At 56.4% G+C, this 15,270-nt stretch overlaps 1 protein-coding gene across 10 annotated transcripts in view; it reads right to left on the bottom strand.

The window, feature by feature from the left end:
* RHBDF2 (rhomboid 5 homolog 2) overlaps positions 1-15,104 on the bottom strand; it is a 29,123-nt gene extending 14,019 nt beyond the window's left edge. For 2 of the 10 annotated variants that reach the window (XM_064270694.1, XM_064270697.1), the window contains exon 1: positions 14,995-15,104. Coding sequence is in view for 4 of the 10 variants with exons in the window: in XM_023556867.2 (XP_023412635.1) it covers positions 5,577-5,826 (250 nt within the window). In the remaining 6 variants the exon portion in view is untranslated. Of the gene's footprint in view, positions 1-78; positions 98-118; positions 4,919-5,576; positions 11,513-14,994 lie in introns of those variants that run through there. The other 8 variants (XM_023556867.2, XM_023556868.2, XM_023556869.2 and 5 more) reach the window with 6 other exon arrangements.
* Between the last annotated feature and the right edge of the window lie 166 nt (positions 15,105-15,270).

Raw genomic sequence — 15,270 nt, 5'->3', positions numbered from 1 at the left:
CCACTCACGACCTATAGGAAAGGCAGGGCAGGCTCAAAGGAATGTGTCAATATGAACACAGCTTTTAATCTTCCTGACCTCAGTCTCCTCATCTGTAAAATGGGGACAGTCCACTTGCCTCACGGGTGAGGGATTAAAGGAAGTAAATTCTCTTCTTCCTTGTCGCCTGGAGTGAGGAAGCGCTTCTTGTAGTCGCCTGGAGTGAGGAAGCGCTTCTTGTAGTGCTGAGCTGGGCAGGCGCCACAGCATCACATGGTCAGGGCACCGTCTGGGAGCATTTACGTTCAATCTCCTGAAAACTGACCACTCTGGAGCTTGGCTGCTGGGTCAGAACCAAATCGGAGCCCAGCATAAAAGCCAAGATGTCACTACTTTTTTCCTTTTTCTGTTTCAACAGGTTAAAGCACTAGGCTGCTAACCAAAAGGCTGGCGGTTTGAACCCACCAGCTGCGTGCTCAGTGGAAGAAAGATGTGGCAGCCTGTTTCTGTAAAGATTACAGCCTTGGAAACCCTATGGGGCAGTTCTACTCTGTCCTGTAGGGTCACTACGAGTTGGAGTCGATTCAAGAGCAGTGGGTTTGGTTTTCTGTTTCAACATTACTTTAACAGAAACATTTAACTAAAAAATTCAAGATCGTTGGATGTCTTTTGATTATGATTTACTTTCAATTAGAGTAAGCCAGATTTTGAAGGCACCGTTCAAACAATCTGGAAGGTTTTTGAGTTTTTAAAAACAATTTATTGAAGTAAAATTCATATAGCACAAAATGAACCATTTTAAGTTGAACGATCCAGTGACATCCTGTGACTTTTAAGAAGTCTTGCTTGGGGGTGGGGACTGCCAGGACAACAAAATTCACAACAGCCTTCCTTGCTTGGCGCCCCAGGGGCTGCCGAGAGATGGTGATGGAGGCCGGGCGGGGGCAAGTCCTTGCTAATGCCAAGCCAACATCCCATTTCTCTTCCAACTCCCTTTTGAGCAGACATTATCATTGCTTCCATTTTGTAGATGGAGAATGGAAGCTCAGAGAGGTTAAGTAACTTGCTTAAGCACACACAGCCAAGAAAGGGTACAACTGGGACTCAGATTCAGGTCCTTCTGACTCTAGGGCCTGGGGACTCTTTGGGGAACAGGCACCTCCCTCCCTAAAGCTGGGGTACACTCAAGGCTGGGGTACATTGCAGCTGGAAGGTACCTGCTATGGATTGAATCTCGCCCTCCCCAAACATGTCTTGGAACCCTAACCCCCTACCTGTGGATGTGATCCCATTTGGGAGCAGGGTTTTGTTATGTTAATGAGGTCACATCCGTACAGGGTGGGTCCTACATCTAATCACTTCTGAGTTACAAGAAGCAACACAGACAGACAGGTGAATACTAATGGGGGCGACAGATGCCATCTGATGACCACAAAGGCAGATATTCCTACAAATCGAGAGCTCCAGGGATTGCTGGCAGCTACTGGAAGCTGAAAGAGACAAAGAAGGACCTCCCCCTAAAGCCACACTCTGAATTTGGATTTGTAGCTTCCTAAAAAGGAGCGCTGGTGGTGCAGTGGTTAAGGTGCTTGGCTGCTCACTGAAAGGCTGGTGGTTCAAACCCACTAGCCACTCCTCGGGAGAAAAATTTGGTGCTCTCCTTCCACAAAGATTTCAGCCTAGGAAATCCTATAGGGCAGTTCTATTCTGTCCTATAGAGTCCCTATGAGTCAGAATCAACTCAATGGCAATGGGTTTTTTTTTTTGTTGTCGTTGTTTCGTTTTGTTCCGGTGGACAATGGTTAAGCACTTGGCTGCTAATAAAAGGTTGGCGGTTCAAACCAGCAGCTAACCTTTAGGAGAAAAGACCTGGCCATCTGCTCCTGTAAAGATCACAGACTAGGAAACACTATAGGGTAGTTTTACTCTGTCATATAGGGTGGCTACTGAGTGGGAGTTGACTTGACACACACCACAACAAGCCTCCTAAACTTTGAAACAAAATTTCTGTTCTTTAAAGCCACCCACTGTGGTATTTCTGCTACAGTAGCACCTGGGAATTGATACAGAGAGGGAAGCTTGGCCTAGACTCCCAGTGGTTTTAAGTCTAGGTTCCTCAGAGGCCTGGGGTTACCCAGAGGTGCCTGACGGACTGCCATGGGCTGAGCGAAGCCTGGGGGATGAGTTTGGACCCCCATTCCCTCAGGTGCCCCTTATGCTTTACATATTGGATCAGGGTCTCCCACTGCCAAAGCTCCCCCAACTCCAGGTAAGAGGGACAATGGGGACAAAGGGGACACCGAGACATAGCCACAAGGTAGAGCCCTGGGCTGGGACGCTGCTGTCTCGTCTGCACCAGACCAACAGACTCAGGCATCACATTCGGCCCTAAGGAGCTGGGGAGTCGGACTTGACACCCCAGAGCAGAGTGGTATGTACAAGGGAACCTGTACAGAACACGGAAACAGAGCCGTGTGTCCCCTGAGTCTGGGAAGCCCCCCCAAGAATGCCACACTGCCAGAGCCGCAGTCAGCTCCTACGTCCAGCACCGCCCAGGGGATGGTACCAAGACAACAGCCTCATCTGAGGCCTCTGCACAGAAGGCGCCCCAGCTTCCCTCCTCTGGGACCAGGGTGCAGGGAGAGGGCACTGGGCAGGCATCACCCCAGGAAACTGGAATGGGGGGTGGTGGTTGTTGGTCCAGCCAAGGAAGGTAGGTGGGGGGCACCAGGCCCAAGCTCAGTTAAGGACACCAAGCAAGTAGGATCCTTCTGGAATTCAGAGCTGATTACAACCCCCTCCCCAAGTGAGCATGCTGTCCTTCAGAAGCTGTCCCCACCCACACCAGACAACCTCGATTCCCAATCCACCAACTTCCCCTCAGCTGAAGCCCTGCACTTGGCAGCCAGAGTCTACCCCACCGGCCTGGCCAAGGCCTGCTACTCTATGCAGGAAAGTAAAATGTCATCTCCTCCAGGAAGTCTGCCTGGTCACCACTCAAGAGAAACAACTGCTTTCTCACCTGCTCTCTCATATCATGTGCTGCCTCCTCCAACCCTGGGTACCCGTTCAACCCTGGGTGGCATAGAGTCTGGCACACAGTTAGCCCCACTAACAGCTCGTTGGACAGAAGGCCAGTGAGGGTGGACATGCACGTGGCTGGGAGCTGGATGGATGATCAGCGCACACAGACCTGGACAGACGCCATCTCCCCCAACCCATCAGCCGGCCCAGGAAGCAGCCCTCTTTGGAGGGCTCCACGCAAGGGCCACCCGTCCCGCCAACTCTGTGCCCACTGCAGGCCTGAGGATGGAGGATACTGTCTCAGGATGTCCCTTGTGGCTTCTTGTCACCCCAACCCCAGCACAACCCAGACTCTCCACCCAGATCCTTGGCCCACCAGGCCCTCTCCAAGGCCACGCCTCCCCCTAGCTGGCACCCCTGCCCAGCTGCTAGCACCAGACACAATGCAAGGCTGGAGGGCCAGGGAGATAAGACCAGCCTGGGGCAGTACTGGGGGTCCCAGAGGCAACTGGTTTGGCCCTTGAGTGCAGAGAGTGGTGGCAGGGCCGGTGGAGAAAGAGTATGGTGTCCAGGAGGCCTGATTTAACCACCTTAGTGGGGCAGTAGTACGAGTCCTGAGAGATACTCTCGTGGCACATTGGTTAAGCAGTCAGCTGCTAATTGAAAGGTCAGCAGCTCGAACCCACCAGCTGCTCTGCGGGAGAAAGATATGGCTCTCTGCTTCCGTAAAGATTACAGCCTTTGAAACCCTAAAGATTACAGCCTTTGAAACCCTATGGGGGCACTTCTCTTTGTCCTATAGGGTCTCCATGAGTTGGAATAGACCTGATAGCAACGGGCTTTAGCAAGAGTTCTGGGCGACAACCACAGCCTCTAAGGAGCTAGACACACACACACACACACACGCGCACACACACACTGTTAAACAAAAGAGATAGACAAGCCACGGCTGCGCTTCCACATGTGTCCTCTGCACCATGGAGGGGCGGCTCTGCTGCTTGCTGCCTTCACAGGAATGGGTGGGTGGGGACAGCAGGCGGGCCAGAAGCCCAGCCCCTTCCCGGGACTCAGGGAGGGGGCAGTGGTGGGCTGTCAGGTGTCCGGTGTAAGGGCAGGGGCGTCAGGCCCAGGTGGCAGAGACCAGCGCACAGGCTTGGGAGAGGCCCCGCCCAGCACTCATCCCCCACGCCTAGAAATGCTTGCTCACTCAGAGGAAATTGTGCCATCCTGGGACCTGGCTTCCTCCTGGCCACAGAGTCACATCTGCTGCTCTCTCTAGGACCCCAGCCAGCCTGCCTCAGCACACGCTGATGCTGTTCCTTCCATCAGGGCCACCACCACTGCCCAACCTGGATTCTGTCTCAGTGGGGGACGTCCCGGAAAAGTAGCCAGCCCCAGAGTAGCTAGGAAACCCCAAAGGGGCCTGGGGAGAGGGACATGGCGGGATAAGCGTGTGGAGTCAGGATGGGACAGGCTCTACGTGCTCTTCCTTCAAGGTGGGGTCCAGCATGGGGTGGGCAGGCCCATAGAAAAAGTGAAATGCAGAGCTTCAGTCATCCAGGGTACCCCAGGCTGCCAGAGGCTGAGGCGCCGTCCCCAGCTCACCTGGGGTCCGCATCACCCCTTAGCTTCCCAGATAGCGCAAGAGGTTCTGGCCAGTGAGCATCTGCAGAAATGCAGACTCAGGAACGGCCGGCTGGAGAATCCGGTTTTCCCACAAAAGGTGGGGCTGGGCACGCCCAGCCAAGCCCTGTCCCAGTGCAGCTGGGGTAGGCACGGGAACCCCAGGAGTGGCCCCAACAGTGACCACCAGTAGCCTGACTAGAAAGCCCTCCCAGCCTGCCAGGTCCAACTCATGGGCACAGACCCCCACAGAATGTCAGGCTTTGCTCATGGGCACAGGTCCCCTCCAGCCTGCCAGGCCATACTTGTGTGCACAGGCCCCCCCCCCCCCCCAGCCTGCCAGGCCGTATTCATGGGTACAGGCTTCACCTCTAGCCTGCCTGGCCAAACTCATGGGCACAGGCATCCCCCCAGCCTGCCAGGCCATACTCATGGGCACAAGTCATACTCATGGGCCCAGACTACACTCATGGACACAGGCCCCCCAAGCCTGTCAGGCCGTACTCATGGGCATAGGCCCCCTCCAGCCTAACAGGCCAGACTCATGGGCACAGGCCCCCCTTGCCCAGCCTCCCCAAGCTGCTGCAGCTCCCCACGTGGGGTACACCCTCCCTCTCTCCTGCCCACCACCAGCGCCCCTCACTCTAGCAGCTTTCTGGGGCTCCCTGGCCTGACTAATGACCAGTGGATCCCCCTTAACCCCTGCCCCTTAGGACCTCATGAGGCAGGCAGGGGGCAGGGCTTGAGCAGCAGCCGTAACCCCAGAAGGAGGTTGGCAGGAGCTTGACATTGAGCCTGCTGCATGTGGCCAGAAATGAGAATGGGGGGGGGGGGGTGGGGAGAGGGAGACAGCAAGGGGCAAGCAGCCCCGCCCGCTGCAGAGAAAAGAGGGAGACACTTTAACAGACTAGACATGACCAGGAAGTTAAGGGGACGGGTACTCAAGTCACCTGAACTGAGGAAGTGAAGAAACCAAAATCTGGCCCCGGAAATGCCTTCCAGCCTGGTCAGGGCCCAAGTCTGCTGAGCGTCCTGGCAGAGTGGACCACTGGAGGGCAGGGCAGTGGGCCTGGGGCTCCTGGGGAACCTGTCTGTCCCGCGCTGAATCACAGAGTAACAGGGTGAAGACCAGGGAAGAGGAAATAGCTCCCCTCCCCTGCTTCCCGGCCACAGAAACCGAAACCAATTCTCCCTGCCCATGGCCCTTCTGGAAACCAGGTCATTTTAAGAAAGCTGCAGAGAGGAAGCTGGGCCCTGGCCACTGAGCAGTCCCCCGCTCTGCTGACCTCAGGGAGTAGCCCCAGCCCCCATGATGCAGGCCCGGAAGGAGCCACTGATGTGAATGAAAGCTGTCATCTCTAACTCAGCTCCCCACACAGTCCCCCACAGAGCAGTGACTCAGCCCTGCATACCTCCTGGCCTGGCTAGTGGGCAATGGGGACAGGGACCAAGGGCAGGAAAGTGGTAAGAGGCAGGCTGAGGGTCTGGGGGCAGAACTGGGGAAGAATAATGAAGAGATGATGGAGCCCTGGTGGTGCAATGGTAAAGTGCTTGGCTGCTAACTGAAAGGATGGCAGTTCAAACCCACTCAGCAGCTCTGCCGGAGAAAGACCTAGCAATCTGTTTCCTGGCGATCTGCTTCTGTAAGGCTACAGCCTAGAAAACCCTATGGGGCAGTCTACTCTGTCACATGGAGTCACTGAGTCAGAACTTACTCAACTGCACCCAACAACAATGAAACAAAAGGGAAGGAAGGGGGTGAGCAGCAGCAAGCACCCTAGTAGGGACCTGGGGTCAACGGGAGTGGGGGGAGAGGGGGAAGGAAAGGGGGAGGGTGGTGACAGTAATAAAACCAGACAGCGGCCCTCCCTCTTGGCCTCACCTACTTCCCCAGAGAGGCCAGCAGCAGCTGGCAAGTCAGTGCAGACGCAGATCTATATGGCACCCAGGGCACACACCCCACCCCAGAGCTGAGGGGAGGGTAAATGAAACAGCCCTGTGGGCTTGCACCTGCCTCCCCTGCCATCCTTTGAGGGTTTGCCCCAACCCAGTTCTGAAAATAAAGAACTGGGGAGAGGCAGTTTCAGGGCTGACCTGAGGCTTGGGGACCCACTGGCTTCTCTGTGCTTTTTCTATCTGCCCCAGGCCTGGAGCGCCCCTCAAATCCAGTTAGAGTGGCCTGGGATGACCACAGACATGGGAAGCGGACGCTGGAGCCCGGTGTGAGACATGGAGGGGCGGGGCAGGGGCAGTGCCATGTTCTAGGAATGGCTCAGATCCCACTGCCTCTCTGTGCCACCCACCCAGGCTCCAGACACAGGAAGGCTCCCATCCTCTGCCTGGCCCCCGGCTGTTGTGGATTGAATCATGTCCCCAAAAAGACATGTTCAAGTCCTGACCCCTGTATCTGTGAACGTGACCTTGTTTGGGGAAATATGGTCTTTCTTTGAAGATATTACTAGCGAAGTTAAAGAGATCATACAGGAGTAGGGTGGGTCCTGATCCTATATGACTAGTGTCACAAAAGGGGAGGACAGACATGGAGATGTCACACAGGGGGAGGTGCCATGTGCAGATACGTCTAGGAGAGAGGCATGAAACAGGTTCTCCCTCAGAGCTCGAGAAGGAAATCAACATGGCCGACACCTTGATTTGAACTTCCAACCTCCAGAACTGTGAGACAATACAGTTCTGTTTTTAAAGCCACCCACTTTGCGGTATTTTGTTATAGCAGCCATTAAGAAACTAGATCGACTAAGTTGGGGGTCCCCAAGCCCGAGGGGTCCAGGTGTAGCAGCTGCCACCGACATACAGGGGCAAGAGCCACAGGAAGTGGAAGTGCCACCAGGTGCCCTCCCAGAGGTCCCTCTGGAACCCTCTGGACTCTGGGAGCTGCTGGTTGAGAAAGGTGAGGGGACAGCAGCCGAGCAGCGATAAAGGTGACCTGGATGGAGCCCTGGAACAGCAGGCTTCTGCTCCCCCAGCGAGAAGCAGCTCCCAAGCCTGCAGGTGGGGTCAACTGCAGCATCCCTCCAGGATGCTCTGCCCTGCAGCCTGGCTGCCTCTTGAAGGCTGTATCCTGTGCCCTAGTTCTGCTCTGTCAGTGTCATTCTGAAGGGGGAGGTCAGAAGGCCCTGCTCTATACTGGGGCTGGCTGTCAGGGCATCAGAAGATTCTGGAGAGGCAGCATACACCACTGGCTACCACACTGTTTGGTATCAGCGGGGCTTTGCTCCCATCACTCATGAGGACGTTGGGACACATACTGGGAAACAGAGTTTTCACTGGTCCTGGTAAACAGCAGAGGCCAGGCACCCGCCCGGTGGTCAGGGACAAGATGGGGTATAGCGTGCGGTGGGAGCAGAGGCTTCCCCATCACTGAGGTGTGACCAGGCCGGCCTGCTTCCAGACACGACCCTCCCACAGACATAGACAGGGGGCTTGGTCTTTGCTTTCAAGGTAAGGGTTCCTCCCACCCTTTCCCACCCACCTCCTCATGGTCTGGCTCCAGACATGAAAATACTGCTGGACTGGGGGAGACAAGCTAGTAGACCCAGGCTTAACAGCTGTGTGACCTTGGGCAAATCTGAGCTGCAGTTTGCTTGTGTAAGATGTTAGGTAACCTCCCAGGGGTCTTAAGCTTTCTGAAGTCTAGGCAGCTTTGTCATCGTTAAACCAGGGCTCATCCTGGGAGCATGGTCACTGAGGGTGAGTCTCGACCCTCTTTTACAGAGAGGGAAGTCCTGTGCCTAGCATTACATGGCTAGGCATCAGAACCGGGGCTGCCCACTTGTGCTGCCCCTGAGCTCCAGGGCCTCTGACCTGAACATACTCAGTGTGGGGCACTGCAGGCCCTCACTGCAGGAGGCCCAGGGCTGCTCTGCATATGTCAACCCCTCAGCAGAGACGAAACAGGCCAGGCAAACACTTTTCAGCTTGTAAACAGTCATTAAAAGGAGCTAATAAACCAGATTTCCCAGAACCCTGCCCTAGGGCACCTTGCTTCCCTGGAAGAGGCCTGGATGGCTGCCAGGCTTCAGGACACTTGGAGGTCGGGGACCACCACCCACACCAGGGGTGACCAGGAACCACCAGAGGTGAGCAGGATTGGGGAGCTGAGACCAAGGCTCAAAGCTCAGCTCGGCCACCCACCTGCAGGGAAAATTTGGGCAAGTCACCACTTCTGAGCCTCCATCTTCTCTGCTGTGAAATGGGGCCATACGCCACCACACAAGGCTCCTGCCACCAAGGTGATGAGACACTGTGGAGGGACAGGACCTATCCCGTCATCAGTGGTGAATGACTGGTAGCTTCTTTACTCCTGGTTGACCTCTGCTGCCATAGTTCACTTGGCCTCCTATCTGAGCCTAGAGGCCCAGAGTGACAGGCCCCCATTTGACAGATGGGGAAACAGAGGCTCAGAGGCCCAAGGTCCCACACAAGTTTGGAAGTGGTGGGGCTGCGACCCCAGCCTGAGTCCTGCCTCTTGTCTGTCACATCTCACAACCTCCGGCCACCCCAGAACTGGCGACGGGAAGCAGCAAGAGGATGGGCCAGGTGGCAACTCTGATAACTCAGGGTGCTGCCAGGTAGTTCTGGGGGTAGAGGCCTTTGACTCCCGAGCTCCTCCCAGCCCATCAAGCAGAAATGACACCTCACTGCTTGGGCAGCCCTTCCCCAGAGGCATTCACAGACATTGTTTCAGTTAGTTTGGATGAAGGGAGGTGGCCAGGCAACTGCCATTATTCTGACTGACTGATAAGGCTGCAGAGCTAATGAGCAGGGTGCAGGCCACCAGTTCCCAATCCTGCTCCTCCCAGGCCCCAGGACTGTCCTCACCCTTTGCTTCCAGGCCTTCTGGTGCCACACTGGAGATGACAACCTGGTGAGCCATTTGGGGAGGGAAAGGCACTTCCTGCTGGGGGGTGGGGTCAAGGAGCCACCCTGCACCCCCTAGGATGCTCCTGGCATACGCTCCAGGGCCCATGTGAGAGGCACAGGAAAGAGATCAAGGTGCCAACAGTGCAGGTGGACCAGGAGTGAGGGGTCTGGCCTCTTGACACACCCACCCCACCACCAGTGACACACAGGCTGGCAGGCTGGGAAGCCCTGGGCGGGGTTGGCAGTTCACATCCTGACTGAAACCACTCTCAGGTCCCTTGGCCACTGTGGCACTGAGTTCCCCTCACCCCACCCACAGACAAGTCCACTTCCACAGGACAATAATAGTGGCTGCCCCTCTACCTTCAAGGAGCCCTGGTGGTGCAATGGTTGAGCACTGACTGGGCTGCTAACTGAAAGGTCAGCAGTTCAAACTCACCCAGCAGCTCTGCGGAAGGAAGACCTGATGATCTGTTCCTGTAAAGATCACAGCCTAGAAAACACTACGGGCAGTTCTACTCTGATACATGGGGTCGCTATGAGCCGGAATCAACTGGATAGAACCCAACAGCAATACCACCACTCTGGGTACAGGTTTCCATCTAGTCCCCCCAGCAGCCCGGCAGGGAAGCCCACCACCATCACTACGAACCTGTGCCAGAACACACGGGGCAGCCCCGGGCCACTGTTTCAACAGTTCCCTATCACCACGCTCCTACCACAGCTGGGCTCCGGCCTTTACACATATCCCCGCTAGAATCCTTACAACCCTTAAAGTAGACTGTGTGGCTGGGGAAACTGAGGCAAGAATCATTTAAGTGACCTCCTGTGTTTCAGTGAATTACTTAACATGGCCCTTCAAGCTGCAGTTTTTCTAACTCCCACCAAATGGCAGGGTGGGAGTATGCAAATGAGGTGCTTATGGCCCACTGAGGGGATTGGATAGCTTACTAATAATGTAAATAAGGCATATGGCACTCTTGTGGGGGTGGAATCATGCAAATAAGGTGTACAGAACCCTAATGAGGAGATTCGGTTAGTTTTGCTGTACCATTAGGCTTAAAAAAGCAGTTAATCCCAGATCGGGGGGTACCTACTATCACCAAGGAAGAATAGCCAGGAATAGAGCGTGTTCATTGGACCCGGGATCTCTGCACTAAGAACCTCCTAAACCCAGGAGATGGAGAGAGACAGGTGTAACATCAGAGACAGCAAGAGATGGTAAAAAGCAGCGGCAGAGAAATGGCAGCAGCAGAGGCAGCTGAACCAGGAGAACCAGGAAACCAGAATGACATGGTGTCATGGGCTTCCTGACCCATGGAGCAAGGCGGTTACAGTGAGTGTGCTGACCCACAGAGCAAGAGAGCTGAGCGCCTTTGGGCAGGAGGCATTCTGGCGGAGTGGGGGTGTATCCGGGCACTTGGCAGCAGAACTAGGCTCACTGATCCACAGAGGAATAAGCTTAGCGCCTTCAGGCTGGGCTGAGACTAACTGGTGGCGTGCCTCCAGGCACTAAAAGAGCTTTGTAATGCTTGCCGGAGGAGAGCAGGGACCGAGGGCCCGAGAGGCGTGCCTGCGGGCATGGCTGAGAAGAGGCTGGCCTGACTATTCCCGAACCGAATCGTGAACTGTTACTTCCCTAGCAAACCCCATAATCAAGAGTATGGTCTGTGAGTTCCATGCAGCCACTGCAGAGTTTTTGAATCCAGGAGAGATGTAAAGAGTGCAGCGGGAGGGATGGCTGGTAAAAAGACTGGAGAGAGGAGGCATGTCTGACCTGTACCTCACAGCAGTCAGCCATGGGCTGTGGTTGCTGGCAATGACTCTGTCTCCCCGTCCTGAAGTTCAAGGTCAGACGCCTCTCCCACCATACCTTTTATACCCCCTACGAACTGACCACCGACGGCACTGGGGTTTCTGGGACGAACTGACCACACTCTTGCTGACCACTGTGCCTGCTGCCTCTGGGCCATACTTCCTGGCTCCCCAAGCTCGGAATTCACCGCTCCCCCCACCCCGTCTCTGCCCCCACCCCCTACCCTCAGGCCAGCACCGCTGACGGGCCCACCTGGTCTACACTGCCCACTCAGCTCAAACCACTTTCCTAAAGGGGCATGGGTCTACACTGGGACCGGGACATGGCTTCCAGCAGCTTCTGGAAACTGTTTGGATCCAGGTACCTGGATGAATTTCTTGAAAGAGTGAACAGGCACGCGGTGCCTCTCTGGGCTTCCTCCCTGAAGATGAGAAGAAAGGATGTGTTTTTCTTTATACCTAATTCTCCTAAGAATTTAGGAAGACAGAAGTAACTCAGTGGGCAGTCTAGGAAAAGGCCTGGTAGGGCCGGAAGCGGCAGGCAGATGGCTCCTCCTGGCCTGTGGCCTGAAAGCTGCCCAGGCCTGGTCACCCTCCCTTTCTGGCCACCCTGTATGAGATCAGCCTGCAATCGGCTGCTGCTGCCACTCCTCCCCCACCCGGCCTGGCTGAGCTGGAGAGGAAACTGGGAGCAGCTTCCGACAGTGCAGACTGCAGACGCTGAGCTCACTCTGGAAATCCCCAGTGACCAGGGCAACAAAGAGGTCTGCTCCCCAGTGTGGCGCTGGGTCCAAGGGGCTGTGCGGGGGGGCCGGAGCCTGGTGTCTACATCTCACCTACTGCTGCCCCCAGGGCAGCACGAGGAAGGCATCCCTCCTCCATCCACCAGCACTCATTCCCAACCCAAAGGGAACAGCGAGGTGGTTCCTCCAAGTCACTTGGACATGAGCACACGCACACCCACACACACTTGACTTCTTCCTGCTCTCATCTGGGGCAAAGTTTACACAGCAAGTTAGACAGGAGGCCAGACGAGCCCACTGCAGTGTCAGGAACTCAGGCCACAAGTGACTCTGACCTCAGTGCCTTGTCATGCATTTGGGGTGTGATTTAGTCCTCCCTGGGTGGCGCAAACGACTAAGTGCTCGGCTGTTAAACTGAAAGGTTGGTAGTTTGAACCTACCGAGAGGCACTCAGAAGAAAGACCTGGCGGTCTGCTTCCAAAAGGTCACAGCCTTGAAAACCATATGGAACTCAGTTCTACTCTGACACACATGGGGTTGGTCGCCTTGAGTCAAAATCGACTCAGTAGCAACTGGTTTGGTTTTTGTTGTTGTTAGGAACACATGTCTCTCTCCTGTGCAGGTGTGTGTCTGGTATACCAGGTAGAGCTAAGGTGCAGAAATGAGGGAACCGGCAAGGGGCATCTGGTGGCTCCTTTACTGGGAGGTGGCCCACGTTTTTAGGGCCGGGTCCTGGGGGCAGACAGTGGGGTTCAGATGCTGGCTCAGCTGCTTACTGACTGAACAACTCCCGGCAGGTGCGTGTGCCCAGCCTGAGCTGCGAGAACCACGTGACACATGGCAGGCAGCCAATTCCAGCCTTTTATAGTTAAAAGGCCAAAAATGAAAAGCCAAATCAAAAGCCACCACCTGCCCTCTTTCCCCCTCCCCCAGGGTGCCCAGGCAGGAAGCCTGGAGGGTAAGGAGGTCCATCCGGGACCAGAAGGGAACTGTGTGTTGTAAGGACATGGAAGCCAGAGCAGTAGGTGGCCTGGGCTCCTGGGCACAGACAAAGCTGGTTCATCCCATCTTGCCCACAGTGACGGCCACTCCCTCCTCGTCCCCTGCAAGCTGGGAGGACATTCCCTAAACCCAATTCAAACGCTGAGTCATCCCTACCAGGGTCCCTCCAGCCTGTGGCATTGCTGTCCTCCACCTCTCACAGTGGCTCAGCCAACTGCCCAGAGTAGGGGGTGCCTCACCCGGCTAGCAGCTGAGCCCACGTGGGGGTCCCACAGCCATAGTAGAATTTTCTACTGCAGGAGGGAAGAAGGTTGCGGAGCCACAAGGAGCGCAGCTAAAGGAGCCCTGTTATTCTCTGGATGTTATTATCTTCCTGGTTTAAGTAGCTGGAAAGTAAGGTGAGTTCAGAAGGGAAAATTCCAGCAGGTCACCTGGCATCAGGTATCCACGCTGGCCTCAGCCATCCAGCTTTGAGGAGCTCAGCCTTCTCAACTCCCCCCCTTCTCGAGCTCCAGGGCTGTCCCACAAGGGAGGCTGCCCTAGGAATGAAGTACTCCGGAACTGAGGGGGCAGGGGGGTGGCTCAGCTTCTCCCCACAGCCACCACACCTGCTTCATGAAGGGCCTCCAGTGAGCAGGGAAGAGGTGGGCTTGTGGCCCCAGAGGGGACTATGCTGGGGTCACAATTGTCCTCACACCTCCTGATCTCTTGTCTCATTTAGGTTTATTCCAACTTCCTCCTCCTAACCCTGGGGAAACTGAGGGAGGGCAGGGAAGTCAGTGAGAAGTAATTTGAATCAGGTGCCGTGGTAGCAGCTTCTAAAGCAGGCTTTCTCAGCCCCAGCACTGTCGGCACTTGGGACCTGATCATTCTCTGTGGTGGGGGCTGTCCTGTGCATTGTAGGATGTTTAGCAGCATCCTTGGCTTCAACACATGGGATAACAGGAGCACTACTCAGTTTTGACAACCAAAAATGTCTCCAAATATTGCCATTTGTCCTGTGGCGAGCAAAACTGCCCCCTTGACTGAGAACCACTGCTCAAAAACAAGCTCCCCTTTCCTCTCCTCCCTCGACTCTATGGAGAGTGAGGTAACATATCACGGATGTTGGGCTCAGGATTCTACGAGCAAAGGCCGCACACACTGGGTCCCAAATCCAGCCATTTGAGAAATAGCAGTAGCCCACATGTCGGATCGACTCTCAAGCCTTTCCCTCTTCGACACACCACACCTCCCCTCTAATACCCCACCCCCAGCGCCCCAACCCTATACCTTCTCCCTTAGTCTTTCATTTAGTTAGGCAGGTCCTGACTGCCCTGGCGTGGGGGTTCGTACCCTAGGGGGCCTGTCCCTCTCTAATCTCTAACCCAATGCCCTGGAGGAACAGTCCAGGAAGTCAGAACTCCTGGTTCTGATTCCGAGCTCCGGCCCAGCCTCCTTGTGTGGTCCCCTCCCCCACACCCCCGCACCTGTTTCCACCTCAGCCAAGTTTAACGCACAAACTTCGGCCCCGGCCCCCCGGTGCTCATCCGGGAGAAAGGGGAGGGGAGAGGAGGGTCCGAATTCCAGGCGCTTAGGGGACGGAGGCGAGACTGCGCCGTGGTGCCCCGAGGACCCTCTCTTCCTCCCGGGGCTTTAAACTTCTGCCCCATCGTCGTGCCCCCCACATCTGGTGAGCGGTGGCCCAGGGACCCCTTAGGTTTCTGGTCCGGACCGAGCTCCAGGGGTAGGGAGGAGGCGCCGTCCGGGTCCAGCCCCGGCTCCTGGCCCGGCCAGCACCCACGTGGGCCCCGAGTCTACGCAGGGCGGGCGCCCTCGCCGGCCGCGCGGCTGCGCACCGCCGCCCGGGCAGCTCGGGCCCGACCCCGGACCCCTCCGGCGCCTGTGGCCTGAAGCGTCAGCCCGCCCCGCCCGGCGCCCAGCTCACCTCCCTGCGGCACCACGTCCCCGGGACGCAGCTCCAAGCGACGCAGCAGATCGCTGGGCGGAGGTCTTCGGGGCGGGGCCGCGGCGCTCCGCCTCTTCCCTACCTGCGCGGGGGCGGCCCGGGGACTGGCCCGGGGCGGGGCCAGGCGGCCCGGGGGCGGAGCAGGGAGGCCTGGACGAGACCAGGCGGCCCGGGGGCGGGGCCGGGAGGCCTGAGAAGCTACAGGTGCCCGGGGGCGTGGCCGGGAGGTTTGGGCGCGGCCTATAGCACGAGAGA

This window comes from Loxodonta africana, chromosome 18 (assembly GCF_030014295.1).
Source record: "Loxodonta africana isolate mLoxAfr1 chromosome 18, mLoxAfr1.hap2, whole genome shotgun sequence".
NCBI classification, from domain to species: domain Eukaryota; kingdom Metazoa; phylum Chordata; class Mammalia; order Proboscidea; family Elephantidae; genus Loxodonta; species Loxodonta africana.
Note: the sequence above shows the minus strand (reverse complement) of the source record. Positions and strands in the feature narration are given on the sequence as shown.